This window comes from Pogona vitticeps, chromosome 2 (assembly GCF_051106095.1).
Source record: "Pogona vitticeps strain Pit_001003342236 chromosome 2, PviZW2.1, whole genome shotgun sequence".
Lineage (NCBI taxonomy): Eukaryota > Metazoa > Chordata > Lepidosauria > Squamata > Agamidae > Pogona > Pogona vitticeps.
Genome location: NC_135784.1, coordinates 142,690,601 through 142,713,916, shown reverse-complemented (window position 1 = coordinate 142,713,916; position 23,316 = coordinate 142,690,601). Strand labels below are relative to the sequence as shown.

General features: G+C 42.7%; 1 protein-coding gene across 6 annotated transcripts in view; it reads right to left on the bottom strand.

Moving 5' to 3' along the window:
* Window positions 1-23,316, bottom strand: part of BAIAP2 (BAR/IMD domain containing adaptor protein 2) — a 173,560-nt gene that overhangs the window by 22,867 nt on the left and 127,377 nt on the right. For all 6 annotated transcript variants that reach the window (XM_072990726.2, XM_078384291.1, XM_072990727.2 and 3 more), the window contains exons 7-10: window positions 8,866-9,018; window positions 4,666-4,893; window positions 3,143-3,344; window positions 198-399 (exon numbers count right to left, since the gene is read on the bottom strand). In XM_072990726.2, the coding sequence (XP_072846827.1) occupies window positions 198-399; window positions 3,143-3,344; window positions 4,666-4,893; window positions 8,866-9,018 (785 nt within the window). The remainder of the gene's footprint in view (window positions 1-197; window positions 400-3,142; window positions 3,345-4,665; window positions 4,894-8,865; window positions 9,019-23,316) is intronic.

Genomic DNA, 23,316 nt, shown 5'->3' with positions numbered 1-23,316 from the left:
TTATAACCGATTTATATGTTTAAAAACTGTTTCTTTTCAATGCAAAAAAAACCAAACAAAAAACCAGCAGGTCCTCCAGCTCCAGGAAAAAGAAAAAATTTGCCACGTGAGGACTTGAATCCTGGAAGAACTTATCTACCAGAGAAAGACTGGGAGGGCACAGTCTCAAGACCCAGAAATCAGGAAAGGGCACTCACAGTTTTGTCTTCTCACTCTCTCCATAGTGCCACCCGTCTCTGGCCTCAGGCACCAGCAACGTAATGAGGTCTCCCTCCTTGAAGCTGAGAAGGGTGCTGTTATCCCCAGCCGCGTGAGAGAAGATGGCTCGTACCCTAGTCCTGCCATTCTTCTCCAGCCCTGCAGCCATGGAGCTGGAACGAGGCAGGGTCTTGTTCTCAGCTGACACAGGAAAAAGGAAGGAAGGATGTAAAAAGAAAGCACACACCCAAGTTATCAGGACTGTCTCTGACTCAGGAAGGTTTTCCTAAAACTTCAGCATGGTGGGTGGGAGGAGGGGGGAGAGACTCAAAGACTTACAAAAATTAAACTCATAGTTGCCCTTTCTTTTTACCTGTAAGTACAAACGATTAAGGGTGCTTCTCAACAGACAATTTCTAATGCTATCATTTAAGAATAGCATTATGCAGCTGTCTTTCCCTCCTTAAACACACACACACACAAAAAGAGAAATGGAGGCAGATGTGGTAGGGTTTCAATGTCTGGACCTTCATAAAATTCTTGTGTTTGAGGAATGGCAATGGCTCCCTCCTGCAACCAACCTTAAGCTTTCCTGCTGATACTGGTCTCACCGTTTCCCATTAACAAAGGTTCCTCCACCGTTATATTTTGTGTGCTCTGGAAGCCATTTTGCTAACAGGCTTGCTGTCTTATTAAATGCAGGCTACAGAGGGAATGAATATTCAGAAAAAAAGGTTAATTTTCCTCTTCCGTATTTGTTTCATGGAGTTTTAAACAAAAATCATTAATCTCCTCTGCTCAGTGTACTGCTCTTCCACCCATCAGGTTCCTGATTTTGTAGGCTCTGGGAAGCAGCTGTGGAGTGGGGGGGGGAGATCTCTATAGTGCCAGGACACAACTGCCGCTGACAGCCACCCTTCATCCAGTTACCAACTGCAACTCTACAGGGTCTCCCTGCAATTCCTCTCTGAGCTGAGCAGTTAGTGGGTAACAGAAGAAAGCCAGCTACAAGTCTGGGACCCGTACACATCGCAGTAGCATGCATGGAAGAAGCACTATTAGCCTGTACAGCAGATTAGGACAGCATTCCACATCTCGCCTCTGGCTTCTGGATTATGACAGCCAGCAGTGGCAGAGGGGGATACCTCTGCCTCTTTCCATCAATGGTGTTCCAGCAACCTGCCTGCATCCTCTCCACCCAGCTGATCACTAAAAGCACTGAATCTTATTTCTAACTCCTCAAATTTAGATTGTATGCCTGAGGCTCCTATGAAGGGACTTGGGGACTAGCAGTGTACTTCTCCAGGAAGCCACTCTAGGAACCTTTTAGACTAAAGGATGAGCCATGCATTTACTGGAAGAAAGCTATTTCAATGAAAAACTGTACCTCAGTAAAAGGACTGCTCTCTGTTAAGTGCACAGTAGCAGGAGTCTTGGGGAAGAGTGGGCTCACAAGACAAGCATCTCTTTGCAATCCTATTTATAGTGACTGGTACAACTGGGATCCAAATATTTACTAAGAGTGCTGCAGTTTAGGCAAGAGACGAGTGATCTTACTTTGCAACAGGAGGAAAAGGTTATGGCATTGGACTAGAGTGATGGGGTTCCTCTACCCTGTAATCAGCGCCTCACTTACAGGCCATGACATAAAGGCCAGCATCTCCAACAGCAATTGACGTTTGCTGTAAGATGAGACTTCGCAGTGCCCCACATCTGTATGGGCATTCTGCCTGGAAACTCACTCACTGTTTTCTTTCCCTGTTCTCTTTCATTGGCATTACCCACCAATTAGAAGCTATCAGACATGATGAATAAAACTTCAAATATGAGCATTACAAGGAGCATGTTTTGCACAACAGACGAAGCAACAGCATAGGAAAATACAATACCTCATAGTGAGGAAGGAACTATCAGGTCTAGTTCATTGCAACTTCATACCAGCTGAGATTACATGCTGATTATGCCAACAATTTCTTAGTTATCATAGTCTTAACTGTTTTATCATTTTTTTCTAACAGAAATTCCTCCTTCTGGCAATGCTATCATAAGGAGCAGTTATAAAAAGGTAAAGGTTCTCCTTTACAATTTTGTCCAGTCGTGTTTGACTCTAGGTGGCAGTGCTCATCTCCGTTTCCAAGCCATAGAGCCAGCGTTTGTCTGAAGACAATCCTCCGTGGTCATGTGGCCAGAGCGACTAGACACGGAACGCTGTTTTACCTTCCCACCAAGGTGGTCCCTATTTATCTACTTGCATTTTTGCATTTTGCATGCTTTTGGATCGCTAGGTTGGCGGGAGCTGAGACAAGCTGCAGGTCTTCTGACCTTGCAGCACAGCGGCTTCAGCGGTTTAACCCACAGCGCCACCACGTCCCTATGGGAGCAGTTATAGTTGCAAATGAATGAATGAATAAATGAATGAATGAACGAACGAATGAATGAACGAATACATATATAAAGTGGAAAATTTAAAAAATCCAGACAAAATTATTTCAATATTTTGCCCCACTATTGTTTTTAACAACAACAGCAATATTTACACCCCACCTTTCCACTAAAAGCTAGAGTTCAAAGTAGCTGAGAAACTTTTAAAAATAATTCAAAATGGATAAAACAAGCGGTAGCTAAAATCAATCAATCAATCAATCAATCAATCAATCAATCAATCAATCAATCAATCAACCAACCAACCAACCAACCAACCAACCAACCAACCAACCAACCAACCAACCAACCAACCAACCAATCAACCCACCAACCAACCCACCAACCAACCCACCAACCAACCAACCAATTTATGATCTCTCTCACACTTCAGCCTTTCAGTGCTGTGGTTGTTCCAGTGGCTACTGCAGCCAACATCAGAAACATGTCTCACTATAGAAAAAGGGGAAGTTTGTTAGAAGTTTGCTCTCATACCCACTTCTCTTCTGTAAGACAGACTTACTGGCTGCATAGCTGTTTTTCGGCATGACGCTTTTGCGCACAGGGAGGGTGTTGGAGTAAGAATCGCTCAACTGCTTCTGAGTTTGAGGTGGGGATAAGGATTTAGGTTGAGGAGGCTTCCTGTCAGACCAGTGGTTGTAGTCTTCACCTTCTGAGCCTGAGACACCATTCATCACAGGTATGGTCTCTTGGGCAGACATTCGCTGAAGGAGGGAGTGGGGACAGAAAGTGCAGTCAGATTAAAGAACAGAGGACAGACACTACCAACTGGGAAAAAGAGATGCCTATAAAGAGAGCCCCTGCTGGTTGAATCCAAAGGCTTCCCTAGCCCAATATTCTCTCACACAGAGGCACTCCAGTTGCCTAGGGGGAACCTGCCAGCAAGACAGGAGGGAACGGCACTACCTGCCTCATAGGCCCTAGCATTCTGATACAGAGAAGCAGACTCTCTCTAGTACTAGAAGTGATATATGATCAACCTCCATCCTAAACACTGATAGCCTCTGTAAATCTACTCAATCCCTGTTTAAATCTATTCCCGAGGATTATTTATTGGCAACCCTTTGCCTACAGTGATGAGAAACATCCATTTGCCCTATATTTCATCTGAGATGAAGCTCAACCCATCAAGCTGAAGCCGCTAGCTTGTAGTCTCCATTTTAGGACATTATTTTGACTCAGATCCTAACACTGCAATACATAGACAATATCTACTCAGGAAGCATTTGGGCTATTCTTTCCATCCCTCAGTCCTGCTAAATCTGAAAATGTGCATGTTTTTAATATTCTAGTAGTCCAATAAAAGTATTCCCTACCCTTGTTTGTGGAATTTATATTAAATTAAAGTTTGCTTCTTGCTAAAGTGTTGTATTTTGCAGGTGTGGGTAGAGATCTCTTATTTCAACCTCGTGTCCAGGTTAGCATACACAAAAGACCTCTATTATTTTAACATGCCCTCCTGCTACAACAGCTAACCAGCCTCCCCACAGCATTCTCAATAAAGTTTTAAAATCAGACTGAACTAAATGCACTTTGAATTTCAGCAATAAAGATGGTTGCTGTGAATACTAAATAGCCTGTAATTGTTTAAGGGCAAATTCAAATATTTTAGCATAAGTAGCTTAGGTTCTTTCAGTTACACAGCTTTATTTTCACATTTACTTCAGCTTTTAAAGGTTAGTTTCAGTTTGGAAGATAGTTACGTACAGACGCTTGCAATTTTATTAGCAATACATGAGCTTTTCATTTCGTCTTTGCCTTTGTTGAACACAATGTGCTACATTAAAAAAAAATAGCTTTTAAGAAATCTCAACCTTACATTATGAAAATATGTGCAGTCTATCTTCTGGCTTTAAAAAAAAACATTCCAAAATGAGAAACAGGCTTTTTGTGGCACTCCTAAATCATAAATCATCTTTAACTCAGCACAAGATAATTCTAGTCACAGAATTCCAGGAAGAAAGAGGAACCCCAGAACTCTACCATGACCTCATCCCGAAAGATATGCATATATGTAATACTCACTCCAACAAAAGGTGCCAGCTCTGGTGGGACAGGCAGTGGTTTGGCACCAGGGATGGGATCTGAGATGATGAGGTTTGATTTGGATGTAGAGAGAGGGCTGGGCATAATGGTCCCATTACTGCTGAGGGCCATCTGCTGCATGAGCTGGATAGCACGATCTGGGATCTTGTTGGGATCAGCACAAGACTGCTGCCACACGGGAAGCTTCTGTGTCAGGATGTCTTTTCCCTGGAGTTAGAGAGAGAGAGAGAGAGAGAGAGAGAGAGAGAGAGAGAGAGCAGGGAGTGAAAACACAAGGAGGCCCACAGATAATATTTCAGCCATAAAATATGTGAAAAATTATATGTTCATTTCAATGGAACCATCACACTATGTCAAATTGATGGGTATCTTCTGTGAATTTATGACAGTTCCCATTTTCAAGAGAAAGGAGATTTTTTAAACTATTATTTTTATATTTTTTTCAATTTTAATTCAAATATTGACAAAAATAAACATCTAACAAACATTCAGCCATATAACAAAGAAACTAAAAGAAAGAAAATTACATATGCCGTGTTTTCCCACCCTTCAGAACCATCTGGGAGTACCTGCTTAGACCATATACCCTTGTGGAGCCCTGACAGATGAGTGACTGATGTATTTTGGTTTGTTGGTAACTTCTCTTGGATGGCTGCTCATTCCAAGGAGACTTATCTTGATACACATACACACACACTCATACATAAATTGGAATGTGCTCTGAGGTAGAGCACAGTATAAATTTAGTGGCAGTAGTTTACCCACAAACATAAGAGTTTTATTGCTTAGGAAATAGGACAATAAATAAAATTTATGTGATCCTATATACTGTAAGCTTCAAACAATGTAGATACCTGATAAAAGACATCAATATGTAGATTACACAACAGCTGATAGGCCAACTAAAGCACATGAAAACATTTACAGAGAACAGAGAGGATGATCGACAGACAACCACCGCTAGTACATTTTGCAGCACTCTGTGAAGGATGTAGCTGAGCGATATGGCTAGAGTGGGGTCAGGTCTCATTTCAGGTTCTTCTTCCAAAGACAACAAGTACCAATTAATTCTGCTGTTGTTTTAAGCCTGCGATAGTAAAATTTAATTAGATTTCCACATGGAATGCATATTCATCTGTTGCAGTCGAAACAATGAAGTCTCGTGGTGCCCAAAAGCCTAGCAAGGTTCATTTGGCATAAAGTTCCGTGGATTATGGCACAATTTGCATCTGATGGAATGTGCTACGATCTTCAAAAACTTATGCAAATTTAAACCCATCTGTCTTTAAAGCATAATAGGATGCTTAATGTAATTTAAAGCAGTGAAAGTTCCAAAAAAATGAAAGAACAAGAGATGAAATTCTTAGAAGTGGGTGCACTGGGACCACGCAGCTTGCCCAAGGCCACACAGGCTGGTTCTTCTCCTGCAAGGCACAGTGGGAACCATACTCCCAGCCTCTGACTCTGAATTCAGGTGTGCTAACTGACTGAGCTATCCATTTTATATAAAATAAAAGAGGGAAAGGGAGGACGAGCAACTTGTGGCTGATCTGCTGGCATCAGAGGCCTTTCTTCCAATCCCTTATCTCACTGGACTGAGAAGGATTCTGTTTGGGGAGGTCTGACCTGAGTGGTCGTGGGACTGCCATCCTGCCCACCAACTAGTGTGCCCAGTGCTGGAGTTTTCTCTCCTGAAAGGAACACTGTCAGCACACCTTTAGTCCAGAGGAACAGGAGAGGGGGAGAAAGAGAGAGAAGCAGATGGAGGAATTCTCAGTACCCATTCCTCATGCCGAAGGGGGCAGTGGTGGGGGAATGTGGCATGCTGGCAGAGGCCTTCAGCCAGTGCTCAACTAATCTCAATTACGGAAGGACTGGTATTCTGAGACTCTGTAACTGCCCAGCATTGCTAAGTTTTAGGCTCTTACTTTTATTTCTGTAAGAAAAGAAGTAACTCTGGAATCCCTGCGGTAACTCAGAAATGTCGCAACAGGAAATGAAAAACTACTGCAGTGGGACTAATGGAATGACAAATTGCAGGCATGTCTCTAATGTTCCAGGTAAAGTGCAAATTGATGGCAAGGAGGGCATGAAGCTCATCTCTCTCGGGGAGCTAGTTTTTCAGCACAGATGAGGAGGAAAAGCTCCCACAAAAAAGTGTTCCACCTTTCCAGTTTTGCTAGCATCAAATATAACTATATGAGCATAAAAAGTATACCTTGCATTTCTGTGACTATTAGCAAAGAGCATATGGGTAGACATTCTGCAGTGCACCGATACATAAGACAGGAAGCTCAGAAAGGTAGGGAATTCACACAACGAGGCAAAGACGGAGAGAAAGCCAAGAGGCAGAAAGGGACCTTCTTGTGCGTTCACAGTAGAACTACGTGGAACTGATCTCCGGGATGAGTGTCTAATGTAATGTACAGATGATTCTCCAAAGATGAAAAATGGTACACGGAGAAGTGCCAATGATGGCTTGCACTCCTCCACCCCACCTGCCCTTCTGAGTGCAACCAGTTGATAATGCTTGGCAGGTTTATCGGCTGAGCACTGACTGGGGCAAATGATAGTGTTGAGCGTGGGTCGATGCCGCACGCAAAGATATATTGCCTGTCCCACATGGCTGGTGCCCTTGATGACGCGTTGGAGGCTGAGGTGGTAGGCCTGTTGGGACGGAGTAGGGCACAGTATCTGGTTGCGTTTCGACTCCTTGCATATCAGGCAAAGCAACCAAGGAGGGCTCTCTGGGAGAGCCAAATTGTTGAGAACTAGCCGGGGAGGATATAAGCTGCTCCACCTGCTCCTCCCATTCTGGTGAATGCACTAGATATGGTTGTTGAGATGAAAGTACTTCTTCATCCAAGGGTGAAACCACACATATTAGATCCCCCGATTTTGGGAGCTGTGGAGAAGTAACCCTTGAGGATTTCGCCTTCGGAGATTTAGGTTTCTTCAGTGGCAAGGGTTCTTGAACCGAAGGCGCATTGGTGGATGGCTTCTATTTGGTGGTTGTTTTTTTATGGTTTCGGCATGGAATGTTTGGCTTTGTGCCCCTTAGCGAACGATGTTGAAGGGGCATCAGAGCGCGATGGCGTGGCAGAAGGGTGCTGTTTCACCATCTCTGAAATGGCTTTACCCATGGGCTTAGCCTGTGAGGTGGACTTACAGGCAGGCTGAGCCATAGATTTTGTAAGCTGGAGGGATTGTTCCCAAAGCTGAAGCTTAAGTCTAGAAAGATGACTGCAGAGAACTCCGTGTTTGAAATTCTCAAGGAGGTTCCAAATGCGACGGCGGCAAAAAGGAACTGATGTGAACGGGCGGGGGGAGCATGCACGGTAGGGGACAACGTACTACTCATGTTTCTTATTTTAAGCTCCAGAATATTCTGAGGATCCAGCGCAATCACAGTTTAAACTGGTTGTGTGGATTCATAGAGGCCACGTAGAAGAACCATGAAACCCAATACCTGACCTGTAGCCTTTCTCATTCTCACTCTCACCGTTAAGTAGCTCACAAAGTTGTTCTGATAATAAAAGGAAGAAGAGCTCAGTGGAGGGAGGGCAGGAGGTACACGGAATAATAATAAAAGGAAAGGTCTCTGCTTAATGACTTCTGAGACTACCGTAGAGTCTTCCAGGCAGTTCCATGCTTATTGCGATATGTTACATGACCACTAGTCATAAGGAATGTACAAGAGCATGGCTGTGTTGGGACATACAGTGCATGAGTAAGAAAAGACTACAAGGCACAAGAAAATGTGAACACTGAACAAACTTCAGAATATGTATTTCTCCTACGCGCCCGCTCCCCTTTGTCCATTCATGAATTTATGTACCCCTGCAGTTCTGAACAACAGAAGATGAGCCATCATGAATCTGACAGGCAACATTTCCTGCAGAGATAGAGAATACTATTTGCCTGCCAGTTCCTTGAAAACAGCAGCTATTCACATTTCCAAGGTAGAATTATAGGCCAACATTTTCAATCCTGCACTACTGCACTAAAAGGAAATCACATGGTAAGTGATTCTCATCTATAAGGAATTTGAAAGCTGATTTTTAATGAGGCTGAACGAAATATGGACCTTATCCAGCTGTTTAACACCCATGTCCGAAAGGATGTCCACTGAACCTATTTTCCTGTGAGATGAATGGTCTGGCACAGCTCTGGGCTTACCTTGGAATGGTAGGCAAGGGCATTTTTGGCCACCGCACATTGCTTCTCCACCAAGAAACAGAACCGTCGCCTCTCTTCCGTGAGCGCTGTCTTGTAGCCGTCGGACACATAGTTCTCTAGCTCACCTTGCTTGTTGCTGATAGCTTCGATAAACTGGGAAGGGAAGAGAGAGCAGAGGTAAAACAATCTGAACCATGATTACAGAATCTTTCACCCAGAGTGGTCCCCTCACTTGCTCAGCTGTAGACACCACTGGTCTTGTCTCGCAACACATGAACTGCTGGGCAGCTGAGTGGTTTAGGTCTCTGCCTGTGGAGCCAGAGGTTGGGAGTTCAGTCTCCCACTGGGTCTCCTTGACAGGGAACGGACGCGATGCTCCATAGGGTTCCCTTCCAGCTCTGCAATTCTAAGATGATTATTATTACTACATGCATTTCTGTTCAGCCACTACAAGGAACATAATTCAAAGGCCCCCTCTGCCATGTACACAAGGTCCAAGATTTCAGTTCTTTTGTATAGCTCAGCTGAAGACTGGGCAGCAGGGGGCACTAGGCAACAGAGCATACAGAGACTCCACGGAGTATCTATCTGTTGCTCCCCCTCACCATGCATCCTTAGTCATCTGACCTCCCCCACACAAAAGCTCCTGACTCAGAACGTGGGCTTCAGATGTTGTGTGGGTGGCAGAAGAGCAAAGAGATTCTCTCAGCCTCCCTCCTACTTAGCCTGCACCTGGGTAGCGCTCGTTTTCTACTCCCAATTGTTGGAAACTGTCTCTGCTGTCTGCGCGAAGCTAAAGCACTTTAGCAGAGCTTTCACCCGGGTAAAGGAAGGGGGCTAGACACCATTGTCTCCTTAACAGGTGGCCCTGGACATGGGCTAGAATGAACTCTGTCATGCTCCTGGGGAAAACTAGGAGGGTTGTATGTGAACAAAAAGGGAGTTCTCCCCCCTACAGAACAATGAGCAAGGAATCTGTTCCTTACAATGTATTTTACCACCCACAAACTGCACCCCCCTCTTGTGGGAAAGGACAACAAGTAGCTGTCTGATGAAACTAGGGCCGTCCTACTTTGGGCCCATCATGAGAAGACAAGATTCTCTAAAAAAGGCAATAATGCTGGCCACAGGGTTCACTTTACAAGGGCTGAGCAGGGCTGTTGAGGACAAGGACATGTTGGGGATTGCTCATTCCTAGGGTCGCCATAAGTCAGAAGCAACTTGGAGACACATAACAACAGCCTGAAGACTTCCACAGAGCTCCATATACTTACTAGACCCACAAAGAAGACATCAAATTTTTATCCTCCAACCTCAGACTACAAACTATTATTTTCTGAGCGCTCACTCTCCCCATTGTGCCCCAAACCCCATACACATCCAACTCTTACAGCTCAAAGGACTGAAAGTGTTTCTTTCATTAATGGAAGTACTAATTAATTTATCTTTTTGAATTATGCAAAATGGACATTAGTTGCCTTGCCTATCTTCTAAGTAATGGTGAAGCAAGATAAACCTACTCCTGAGTAGGGGTGTGAATCTCACTGCCTCTTGGTCTCAGTGAGAAAAATATTCCATATTTCTTCTTGCAGAAACACTTCTCTGTCTGACCTTTTTTTTCCCTCTAAGAAATCTCACAGGATTTCTCAAACCTCAGGATTTTCCCCAGAAAAATACCTATTATTACCATTAGTGTGTACAATGGCTTTTCTTGTTCAGGATTCCTGAAAAAAGTACTGAATTGAACAGAATTTGTCTGATTCTGTCAACAAAGAAGGTCTAAGCAAGGAGTCTCAATGTACTGGGACTTGGAACATCTTTGAGAACATGGCCCTTTTCACGCATTATCTACGTACATTTCATGTCCTCTCTTGGTTTTACTCCTCATTTACTGCAGCTCTTCTTGATGTATCTCTCCCATATGCATGGCTTCTCCCATTTTGAAGAGACACTTGTTCAACAGGCTGAGGCAAAAAGGCAGTCCCGAAACCAGCAAAATCAGGGAGATTGTCTTCAGTGTGGAAGGGATTGTCACTCTTGAATTGGCCTTCTCAGCCACACTAGACGCTGTTCCATGTCCTCTATTCAGAGCATGTTACCATAGTCTCTCGAGACTGAAGGATGCTATTTGCATTGTTGATGTACATGGGGATCTAAGCCATGAGAACCATTTTCATTCCACAACGGACTGCAAGCTAAGCTACTGTTAATGGAAAATTTGCCTTTCACCAGTGTTGTGAAAAATACAGTCTTTTCCTTTGCAGTCTGGAATGAAAAAAACTCCACATATCTACTAGTGGCTGAACTCGGACAAGACAGAGGTCCTGAGGGTGGGTTTGGGGGGACTCCCTCTCATTTGGGGGGTGACCCTTGCCGCAAAGAGCGGGGTCCGCAGCCTGGGGATGCATCTGGACCCGGTGCTCACCATGGAGTGTCAGGTGGCATCGGTGGTCTGCACCGCCTTTTCCCACCTCTGGCGGATAGCCCTGCTGCGCCCCTATCTCGATGTGGGGGCGCTCACCACCTTGGTCCATGCGCTCGTAATCTCGAGACTAGACCGCTGTAACACGCTGTACGTGGGGCTACCTTTGAAGTTGACGCGGAAACTCCGAGTGGTGCAGAATGAGGTGGCCAGACTCCTTAGCGGAGTGAGAAAATTCAATCATATTTCTCCTATTTTGGCCGCACTGCATTGGCTGCCCATTCGGTTCCGCGTTGACTTTAAAATTCTGATGCTTATGTATAAAGCCCTAAACGGTTTAGGACCTCGATGCTTGGCGGAATGCTTACTCCCATCTAGTTCTACCCGTGTCACCCACGCGAGCCAGGAGGTGAGGCTGAGGAGCCTGACGCCGAGGGAGGCCCGGAAGGAAAGAACTAGAAACCGGGCCTTCTCGGCGGTGGCTCCTCACCTCTGGAATAACCTGCCTCCGGAGATTCGCGCTGCACCCTCGCTGGGTACTTTTAAGAACCAACTAAAAACATGGATGTTTAGGCAGGCCTTCCCTTCCAGTTAATTGCTGTCCTCTTTCCTTTCCCCCCCCCTCTTTATTTGATTTATTTTGTATTTTTCCCATCTTGCAGAATCATTTAATTAATTAATTGTTATAAATTTTTCTTAAACTTCTTATGTTTTATGTTGTAAGCCACCCAGAGTGGTCGAAATAACTAGATAGGCAGGGTATAAATACAATCAATCAATCAATCAATCAATCAATCAATCAATCAATCAATCAATCAATCAATCAATACCGTATAATACTTCATATAATCTACTGACTGTGGTTTCATGAATCTTTTGTTCTTTAGAATACCTCTTTGCTAGGGCTGCAATACTGAATTAATTAGCAAGAGTGATCAAAAACTTTTAATTCGTTAAAAAGGTTCCACATTGAAAGCGCACAGCAAAAGCAACAACAAACAAGGTGATATAAAGCAAGCTGCTAGCACCGTCTTAGAAGAAACACCACACTAATCTAGAGAATAGAGAATGCTTTTTCTAAAATGACGCCTGTATGTAAACCGTTGCATATGAATTTATTTTTATTTGTAAGCAGAACATGTGTAGGAACAATCCTGCAATGTAACTGATTAAAACTTTATATGACCGACAATTACAAATCCTTTAACTGGTGACAGCCAGTTTGTGGAGGCAACCAGGCATGAGCCTAAGAACAAAAACAGCTCCAGGCTTGCCTACTTTGACCACAAACACACCACAAATGCAATGTCAGATTCACTTCATAAAATCATGGAAGGCAATGACCTCCAGTGCCCCTTGCAGAAGCTGGAACACATATGGATTAGAAATAGGCAAATAATGGGCTTCCACTCTGCTTCCACACCTTATCATACCATATTGTCCAGAACATACACTCCCACCCAGGTGCTGTTATAATATGCTAACATTTTATTTTCTATCAAAGAAAAGAAAAACCTTCCTTACAATGGTAAAGAATACACCCATAGCCTTGAGCAAATCATTTATGGATTCTTCACACATGGGTAATTCAGTAAATTGTGTCCCCTGTTGCATTATGTGCATAGATTCATATTTATCGCCAATCTTTCCGACAACTGTCTTTTTCCCTCATTGTTCCACTGTCTGCTGTCAAGGGGAAGAAAAGGAAGCACATTTTTGGGTGGTGGTGGCCTAATGAAGGTACTGCCACTGTACGGGGAGATACTACAGACAATACAGTTACCTGACTTTTTTAATTGCACTGGAATTGTTAGTAAAGTGAACAATCTTCACCAATGTTTCCCAGTTTATTAGTAAACTTGTTTAAGATAATTTTAATTTGAGCTATAGAAGAACACAGAGCAAGATCAAGGTGTAGGTGCCCAAAGCTACACTTAATATTTACTGATGGGTTTCACAGCAGAACCCACATGCAGTTAAGCACTTTGAAATTCTATTCGTTTCACTGTCCCAGAAAGAAATAAAGTGAACTCCCCAATTACGTTACCTCAGGATAAATTAGCCAAGGCAGTTGCTTGTCCCATGAACTAATATACCTTTGTTTTGTATCATCAAGCTACTTCCAACTTATGCCTGCCCTAAGAATCAGTAACCCCTAAAAGGTTCTATCATTAACAGCCCTGCTAAAGTCTTGTAAGCTCAGCCTGTGGCTTTTTTTTAACGCACTGAAGTCCTGTTTACACAATTGAAGTCCTGTTTACACAAATGGCAAACCTTTGGAAGCAAATGGCCATATGTTAAGAAATCTCTGCAGACACTATGGGTTGCATACTAAATCACATTATCTGGCATGGAACAGATAATGCCAACAGAGATTTCTTAATTTATGGTCATTTGCATTTAAGAGTTACGTCATTTATGTAACTGCTCAAGAGGATTTCAGCCACTGAGTCAATCCATCTAATATTTGGTATTCCTTTTCCCTCTCTGGCCTTCAAATTTTCCCAACGTTATGTACTTTTCTGGTGACTTTGAAAACTTGTGATATGCTTGAAGAATAATAGCCTAAGGGTTGGATCAGAAAGAGAAACAGCTCACATTTGGGACTACTTCTGGCACAAGTTGTGATGTATGGAAGTGAGAGCTGGACCATAAAGAAAGCTGACCGCCGAAGAATTGATGCCTTTGAATTGTGGTGTTGGAGGAGGCTCTTGAAAGTCTCCTGGACTGCAAGGAGAACAAACCAATCCATTCTAAAGGAAATCAACCCTGAGTGCTCACTGGAAGGACAGATCCTGAAGCTGAGGATCCAATACTTTGGCCATCTCATGAGAAGAGAAGAGTCCTTGGAAAAGACCTTGATATTGGGAAAGTGTGAAGGCAGGAGGAGAAGGGGAAGACAGAGGATGAGATGGCTAGATAGCGTCTGCGAAGCAACCAACATGAATTTGACACAACTATGGGAGGCAGTGGAAGATAGGAGGGCCTGGCATGCTCTGGTTCATGGGGTCACGAAGAGTCAGACACGACTAAACGACAACGACGACGTGGCACAGTCAGGTGTGAGTCATATTTCAGTTCTTTTACAGGTGTCCTTCCAAGTCTCAACGTTCTTGTTGTTTTTGTTTTGTTTTGGCTGCAATCTCTAGGTAGGTAGTACTCGTATCCAACAGGAGATCTTTTCACGAGCAGGTGTCCCAGCTTCCCATTTGTCTCCTTACTCTCCTTTAATGCGGTTTTGTTGTATACACATATAACAACGAACTGTATTGATCTACTGGAACTGGTTTATTAATACATTTACAATCACTTTAGAGAAACAATATAAGTGTAAGAAAATGCCCAAGCTGCAATTCATTCATTCACTTCTAAAGATTTTCCAGAGTGCATTGGAAAATGGCATATCTTACTAATAAATAATGGAAATAGGAATGAAATCTAATTATTTATTAAAGCGCACGTCTCAGTTCTATCATATAATAATAAAGCTCAGCTCACTGATCTTCTAGTCTGTACCATAACATACCCATAGGCCAGACCTGGGCAAAGTGCGACCCGTGGGCCACATACGACCCACGAGCCACTCCTGTTCAGCCTGCCGGTCGTCGCTCCAGTCCTAAAAAAGTTTAGGGAGTTAACTATGTCAGCCTTGTAGTTCGTTCACCACAGGGCCTCACCCAAAGGGGTCCTATTACTACCCACAAATTTGGGGCCTATTACTACCCACTTAATGGAGGCCTATTTTTAAGTAAAGTTGGTTCAGCCCCTGAACACAGTTCAGATTTTTCATGTGCCCCTCTATAGAAATTAATTGCCCTCCCCCGCCATAGGAACTACTGCTCAGTGGTTTAGGCCTCTGGCTGTGGAGCTAGAGTTTGGGAGTTCAATTCCCCACTGTGCCTCCTTGACAAGGGCTGGACTTGATGATTCATAGGATCCCTTTCCAGCTCATAATTATGATGATGATACTTATGTGATTTTCACCATTTTATGTAAAACATCTACTGGTGTATCACTGTATACAAAATTTCAAAATGGTATTACAGTACACAACTTACACATAAGCAACCTGAGAATGACTACAGTTGCCATCAGTCTAATTGTTTTTTTTTACCAAATCCTGTTTAAGATCCTGAAAGAAACAAAGGAGAAAGTCTCCTTCCATCAAATACTGCATTTAACTAAGACATGTTAGAATAAAAATAATTTTAAAAAGATAGCGTTGTGGCCCTCTGACAGCATATGCATCTTTCTTCCAGAATGGGAGTGACTCAAGATAGCAAATACGTAGTCATACTCTCTCTCATCTATCAAATACTGTAGCCTCTTAAAGCTGTCAGTACATCCACACTGGTATGAAGAGAATGAAACACAGTCATCTACTACTATCTGCTTTGAAGAAACAAGCCAGACTGTGCTTTCTAGCATAGGAGAAAATGCTGAAAAATGAGATGGAATAGAAGCAACGTGTCCACCCCACTTACTAATCTACATCAGAAATTGTAGAGGTTTCCCAAACTATGACTGAAATCCAGTAGCATAATTTAACAGCCAAAAATTATCATCAGTCACAATGTTTTTTTTGGAAATTACAAATTCCCAACCTCCCACTCAAAAGTCCAAAAGCCCACTGAGAGCTGCAGGATAGAGTTGTGATAGTCTTTAATTTCCAGAAATCACCACTGCCAGTAAAGTTATTAAACGTCTGTGGCAGAAATTTAAAGCAACTGGAGTTCAGCCAATCAGTACATCTGGGTGTCACTTCCCATGGAAGAGAAGAACACAACAAACATCTCTGAAGCGTGCCAACATTAGCTAACCTTTATATTGTGAGGGTGGCATAATGCTATGGTTACTAATATGACCTGTGAACTAGGAAACCCTCAATTCAGCCCTCACAAGTTTTGATGATTTGGGAAACACTATTATAAATACTAAAATATTATTACCTGTTCTATCACAGCTAGTACTGTATACTATTATCGGGCTACTTGCATAAGTAAATGCAGTAACAGTTGAGTTTTTACATAAAGTTCTGAGCAACTGTTGCTCTATACTTAGTTTAACAAATAAAATATGGCGCCCATTCCTCATTTTACTATGTCCATCACCCACCATAACTGACTTGCTTGTCACTCTTGTTATTCCATCAAGCACATATTCTATTCTACAGAAACATATCAAATAGCTAAATGTATGGTTAGGACTAGGCAGCCGAATGTTCATTCCAGTGGGACTGTGAATTTTTAATTTAAAAAATGCAGTACACATATTTTTTGCTTCGTGCAATAATATAAGTGACCCCCTCTCCTTTAAAGACTTCAACATTATTTAAGTTTGGATTTCTGCATTAACAAGCAGAAACTACAAAGCCCACATAGAAATGTAGTTTTGTTTCTTCAGCCTCATTACCGTCAAGAAGATTCTCAGTCACAAACCGTAATCCCCAAGCAGCACAACAGTGACACAAGGGGATATCATTTAAATCCATGTGCCGTAGTAGATCTTTTTTCTATGACAACCAAGCAGGGAAAAATGGTTTTGTTTGCACAGAGACCATTTATGGCTGTTGACAAAGAAAGACCAAAAACTCAGGTGTGTCATTTTGTTTCATGGAACATATCTTGTGTACCGTCTTCTACGGGGACAAGTGAGAGCTAGTGCAGCATAATGAATAGTGTATCAGACGAAGGCTTAAGAAACCTGGGCTATGGAAACCCCACTTGGCCACTTGGGGGGGGGGGCAGCAATGGTAAACATCCCACATACCTTGAGAACCTTATTAGGTTTTCCCCTACCCAGGCCACAAAGCCAGATCAAAAGAAGTCATACTGCCTTTGATCAGGATCTATCCATAGTAACCAATAACCCTTTGCCTCCTTTGCTAGGAAAACTCATTAATATTTGAATCCATAGCTCTCTCATTAAACCAGTGGGAGAGGTCTATAAGTGACCGTGTGAGTGTGAGGCATGTGCAGTGGGTGTGGACTGCCAGTAACTGCCTTGGGTGTGGTGTTCCATCAAGTTGATCCAGACTTCTGGAAACCCTCTTAGGGTTTGCAATGTAGGTGAGAAACTTAAGAGCAGTTTAACCAGTCGCCTCCCCGAGCCAGTGAATTCCCATGGCTGAGCAAAGATTTGAACCCATGTCTCCTGAATCTCAGTCCAACACTCTATCCACTTCACTGGCTTGGTGATTCTCAAACATTTAGAACCAGAAATGTAAGTGAAGATTCACCAGTTCCTCTCTCTCCTATACAAAATGGCAGCTAGGTCCTGGTGACTAGCAATGCCAACCCACATGGAATGCTCCAGTCAAGGCACATTATACAAATCCTTTTGCATGTTATATTCCTGAAAGCAGCTGCTGGCACCCAAAGTCATACAAATTGAAATACCTGGGGTGATCCAGGTGAACTAAGGTACCACTATTTTTTAATGCAACCAACAGAGTTAATATTGTATTAGTTCTATGATGTCAGAAAAAAACTGTTCCCAAAGTGACCCAGTGTGGTGGAGCTAACTCAAGTGCTGGACTTGGGAAATCCAGATTCAATAATGATTTAAATCAAACTGATTTTAAAAACGAATTGATTTTTATCCATCCTGAACTGAGTTATAGTGACCTCTTCCTGTTTTTTTTTTTTTTTTTTTTTTTGGTATAGAGTACTCAGAAGCAGTTTATGATTCCTTTCTTCTGGGGGGGGGGGCACTTTGTGTTTATACAACATGCCCAAGGCTACACAGGCTTAGTCTTTCTTCCAGAAGCCACCCTGGTTAATCAGAATCCCAACCTCTGAGTCCACAGCCAGGTATCCAAGTCACTGAGCTCTTTAGTCAGCTGAGTGGAATTGATAAATAATAAATAACCTTGCCTCTCTATTTTCATTTGCAAATTTATGTATGTTTTTACTGTCCTAAAAGCTTGTACCCTGAAGGGAATTGCTCAGTATCTCACTAGATTATTCCAACACTCCTTACAAAATGCATTAAAGCACAACTTTGGCTTGCTAGATAATTCATTTCGGCATCTTTAAAAATCCACTTTGGGGTTTTTTAGGTTGGAAAGCCTCTAAATAAATTCACCTCCTCACCCAAAAAAGCACTTGCTTAGAAATTCACCCACAGCAAACGTGTGCTCCAATTAACTATGTCAATGAAAACTTTAAAATAAGGCTGTGATCCTGTGTAAAATGTGCTGAAAGTACCTTCTAAAAGAAATCAGTGGGACACAAGGTGACAAGTACTGTAGAAGGTTTGGGAGTAGAACACAAAGAAGCTGTAGATTTCAGAGTGGGGGGGGGGATTGGAAGTCACATGTAGCTTTTCATTTAGAAAAGGAATCAATGTCTTATAGTGACTCTGAGCTATCACAAGCTGAAGCCTATCCAATAGTAAAGAAAAGATGATCTGGAGATGGTGAAAAGGTGAGGGAAAGAAGGGGAATAATTAAGACAGCCACAAAAAAAAGGGGGGGGAGGCTTTGGGCACTATTATGAATCTTCAGAGAAAGGGAAAAAAAACGGCATGTTATCTCTTGAAGCTAGTGAGTAATCAGGAATGAGAAACTGCTGCTGCCTTAGCTTATCTTCAGGGCTCTACTGCATTCTAATCTGTCTTCATTGTTCTGTTATGCGTGCGGGGGTGAAAAAAGGTAGGGGAAGAAAACAGAGAGGAGGAGGAGAATGGTGCTGTTCACATACCTATTGGGAAAAGTGAAAGCTATCATCTATACCTCAGTAGCCAGCTGCTCTTAAGTAGAGACTTCCACCCCACAGATTGTGCATCATATAACAGCCTCCACGGTGGCCTTTGTGGCTGCAAGGAAGTACGCAATAGCATCCTACTGGTTACCTCAAAATACTACAAACTGGGAAGGCAGTTCAAGAGCCAATATGCAAACACACTGCCTAATCTAACGCTGTCTCCATAATGCCGCTGTGTATTAATTTATTTCCTTTGTTCAGAGTGAAATTTCTTACATGAGCCGGGAGAATTAAAAGGAAACGGTTACGTAAGTGCTCAGAGCATTTACACCCAGTGTCACAGAAAGGCTGTTCTTCGATCTGAATTGAATTTGAAAGCGTTATCTGAAGAGTTGGCTGCCTACATTTGGCAAATGAAATTCAAAAGGTATATGTTCAATTGGGTTATCTTCAGCTGAGACCATGCCTGCCTGCCTGCCTGCCTCCAACATTCCACTTAATTATGCAGAGGAAATGTATTTTACCACTTGTGTGGATTCAGAGTTTGCTGTTTGTTACTCACATGTTTAGCAGCATGATGCAACTTGTTTATATAACTAACTTATGCCTGGTTGCCTTGCCTGCATGCCACGTGCTACTGTGCTGTGGAAACACAGAAAGCAGCTTCTCAGAATGTGAGGAAATAAATTAGCCCAACCAAAGAAATCAAAAGCAACAGAGAAGTCTAAATTCTTGTCAGGCACGTACGTTTGGGTAACTATCACTGAGATGACCTGACTCTGAGTTTCAGGCTTCATGTCTACCAACAGATAAATCTGAGGAATGGATTGGGATGTCTTGTAGCCAGCTCCAGGGAAACCACGTGACATATACTGTTGTTTACCTTCTCAGCAGTGGAATGCCCATGTGTAGTCTGTGAAATATCCTACAATTATATGGCTGCTACTTTACTGTGAGCTATTTCCAATACCCAATAACCCAGGATATTAAGACTTTGTGATCTACTTGGTTTTTCAAGAGCCAAAGAAACAGAATCGAAGAAGACTGAGACCAGGAATGTCTTCTTTCTACCAGCATGCATGGAACTCAACAGTCCTCCTGCTGCTTCCTCCTTTCTTCATTTCTGCAACGCAATTTAGGATGGGGGAGGTGGACATGCACTCTGTTGCCACTACCGCTAAACAACTGTGAAACAGCAGATATAACTGCAAATCTACTGAAAATCTCCCTGAGATCTACTGGTAGATCTGTACCTCCCTTCTACCCAACTCAGGAGCAAATCATGGACGAACATATTTTTAATGGTCACATGAAGAGATCTCTTGAATATTTCTAGCTTTATTGTTCCAGAGATTTTAAAATGTCATCAATAGACCTGAGAATACCATGTTTCCCCGAAAAAGCGCATTAGGGCTTATTTTCAGGGGATTCCCCCCTCCATGTACATCAATCTACATTTATTCAAATACAGTCATGTCATCTTGACATGTTGGTCAAGATGGCGGCGCAAGTATTTGCAGCGGCTAGGCATTCCAGAGATTGGTCCTTATTATGGACTCTACGTGCTCAGGCACAAGTAACTTACAGTCGACAAGAATTATTATCTATTGGTAGAAACAGTTGCAACTTTGAATCGAGGGTCTCAACTTACAACATCCCAGCTGAGCTTTTAAGACGGCCTGCTCTCCCTGTCAGGAAGAAAAGAACACGGAGAAAACGCAAGCAGAAAAGAGGTTGCAGGGCTGGTCTACGAGTGAGGTTAGGCAAAAATCCTCACAAGCCTGCATTGCCAAGTCTTTTTGTCTCAAATGTTAGATCTCTACCCAACAAGATTGAGGAGTTGGAACTTACTATCTCCCTACAGAAAAATATTCGAGACTGTTGCGTTATGATCTTTACAGAGACATGGCTTGATTCTTCCATCCCAGGGGAGGTAATTGAACTACAAGGACGCAGAGTACATCGAGCAGACAGGTCTATTGAATCTGGGAAGAGCAGAGGTGGAGGGGTTTGTGTTTACACAAACGATAATTGGAGCACAGATGTTAAAATAATGGACATTCACTGTTCTCCTGATTTGGAGTATTTGGCAGTGAAATGCCGCCCCTTTTACCTGCCTCGTGAGTTTAATGTTGTTATAATAACAGCAATATATATACCTCCTGATGCTAACACAACCACAGCTTTGAGTTGTTTGTTAACTGCTATCAGCAAACAGCAGCAGGCCTACCCAGATGGAGTGCTGGTGGTAGCAGGTGATTTCAATCAAGCCAATTTAAAGACCGTCCTCCCTAACTTTTATCAGTATGTGGACTGTCCCACTAGAGGGGAAAATACCTTGGATCAGGTATATTGTAACATCATGCATGGATATAAGACGAAGCCATTGCCTAGCTTGGGACAGTCAGATCATATATCTCTTTTTTTGATTCCATCGTACAGACCCCTTGTTAAAAGAATCAGACCATCAATTAGAGAAATACAAGTGTGGCCAGTGGATGCAACTGAGCAACTTCAAGATTGCTTTAGGAGCACTGATTGGACACTGTTTGAGGAGGACAATGTTGATACTTATGCCTGTTTTATATCAAAAGCTGCATCGATGTTATTGCTACTACAAGACAAGTACGAGTGTTTTCTAACAACAAGCCTTGGCTAAATAGAGAAGTGCGCCTTTTATTAAAAGCCAGAAATGCTGCTTTTCATTCTGGTGATGAACTACAGTATAGCGAGGCCAGAGCTAAACTGAAAAGGGGCATTAGGGATGCCAAAGCTATGTACAGCCAGAGAATTGAACAACACCTTGAAAGTTCTGACACTCGCCGAGTGTGGCACGGCCTACGACAAATCACTGGTCAGAGTAACAAAAACAGTCTGTGTAGCAGCAGTGATTTTTTGGCTGAGCAGTTAAATCAATTTTTCAGCCGTTTTGAGGTGGAAACAGGAACAACCATTATTCCAGCACCTACTGTCCATAATACATCACTAGAATCTACCATCGACAGACAACCACTAGTACTGCAGATTTCAGATGTGAGACGCGCTTTCCAGAATATTAATATTCGAAAGGCAGCTGGACCAGATGGAATCATGGGACGAGTTGTTAGGGGCTGTGCTGCAGAATTAGCTGGCGTTTTTACGGATATTTTCAATCTATCCTTGTTGCAGTGTTCTGTCCCCACTTGCCTGAAGACATCTATTATAGTGCCAGTCCCGAAGCAGTCAGCTGTGGTATCTCCCAATGATTATAGACCAGTAGCTTTAACATCTGTTATTATGAAATGTTTTGAGAGATTGGTGCTGGATTACATTAAGGCTAGTCTTCCACCTTCTTTGGATCCATGGCAATTTGCATACAGGAGAAATAGATCTACTGATGATGCTGTGTCCATCGTACTCCATACTGTATTGAGCCACTTAGAACAACAGGGAACTTATGCGAGGCTGTTGTTTGTGGATTATAGCTCTGCTTTTAACACCATTCTACCAAATAGGTTGTTTTTAAAAATGATCAACCTGGGATTACCTCAGGAGATCTGCATGTGGATAAAGGATTTTCTGACAGATAGGCCACAGTCAGTAAGGATGGGATCCCACCATTCTTCTACCCTGGTACTAAGTACAGGAGCTCCCCAGGGCTGCGTGCTGAGTCCCTTCCTCTATTCCCTGTACACACATGATTGCACCCCACTATATAACACCAATGCAATTATTAAATTTGCGGATGATACGACAGTGGTGGGACTCATAAATAAGAACAATGAGTCTGCTTATAGAAAGGAAGTACAAAGATTGATACTATGGTGTAAAGAAAATCATCTCACACTTAACATCAAAAAAACTAAAGAACTCATAATTGATTTTAGGAGGAAGAGAAATGTACATTTACCACTGTACATAAACGGTGAGGAAGTGGAGAGAGTTGGTAGTTTTAAATTTCTGGGTACTTACATCTCAGAGGACCTCTCATGGACTATAAATGCCAACATGCTAATAAAGAAGGCACAGAAGAGGCTGTATTTCCTGAGAATGCTCGGGAAGTTAAATTTATCACAGCATTTACTTCTGTCCTACTACCGTAGCACCATTGAGAGTGTCCTAACTTATGGCATTCTGGCATGGTTTGGGAGTAGCTCTGTAGCGGACAAAAAAGCTCTACAGAGAACCATTAAAATTGCCCAGAATATCATCGGGCTCCAGCTACCAACCCTGGATGACATCTTCACATCCCGCTGTCTGAGGAAGTCACACAGCATCCTGAGAGACTCTTCCCATCCTGCTTATAACTTTTTTGAACTGTTACCGTCTGGCAGAAGATATAGA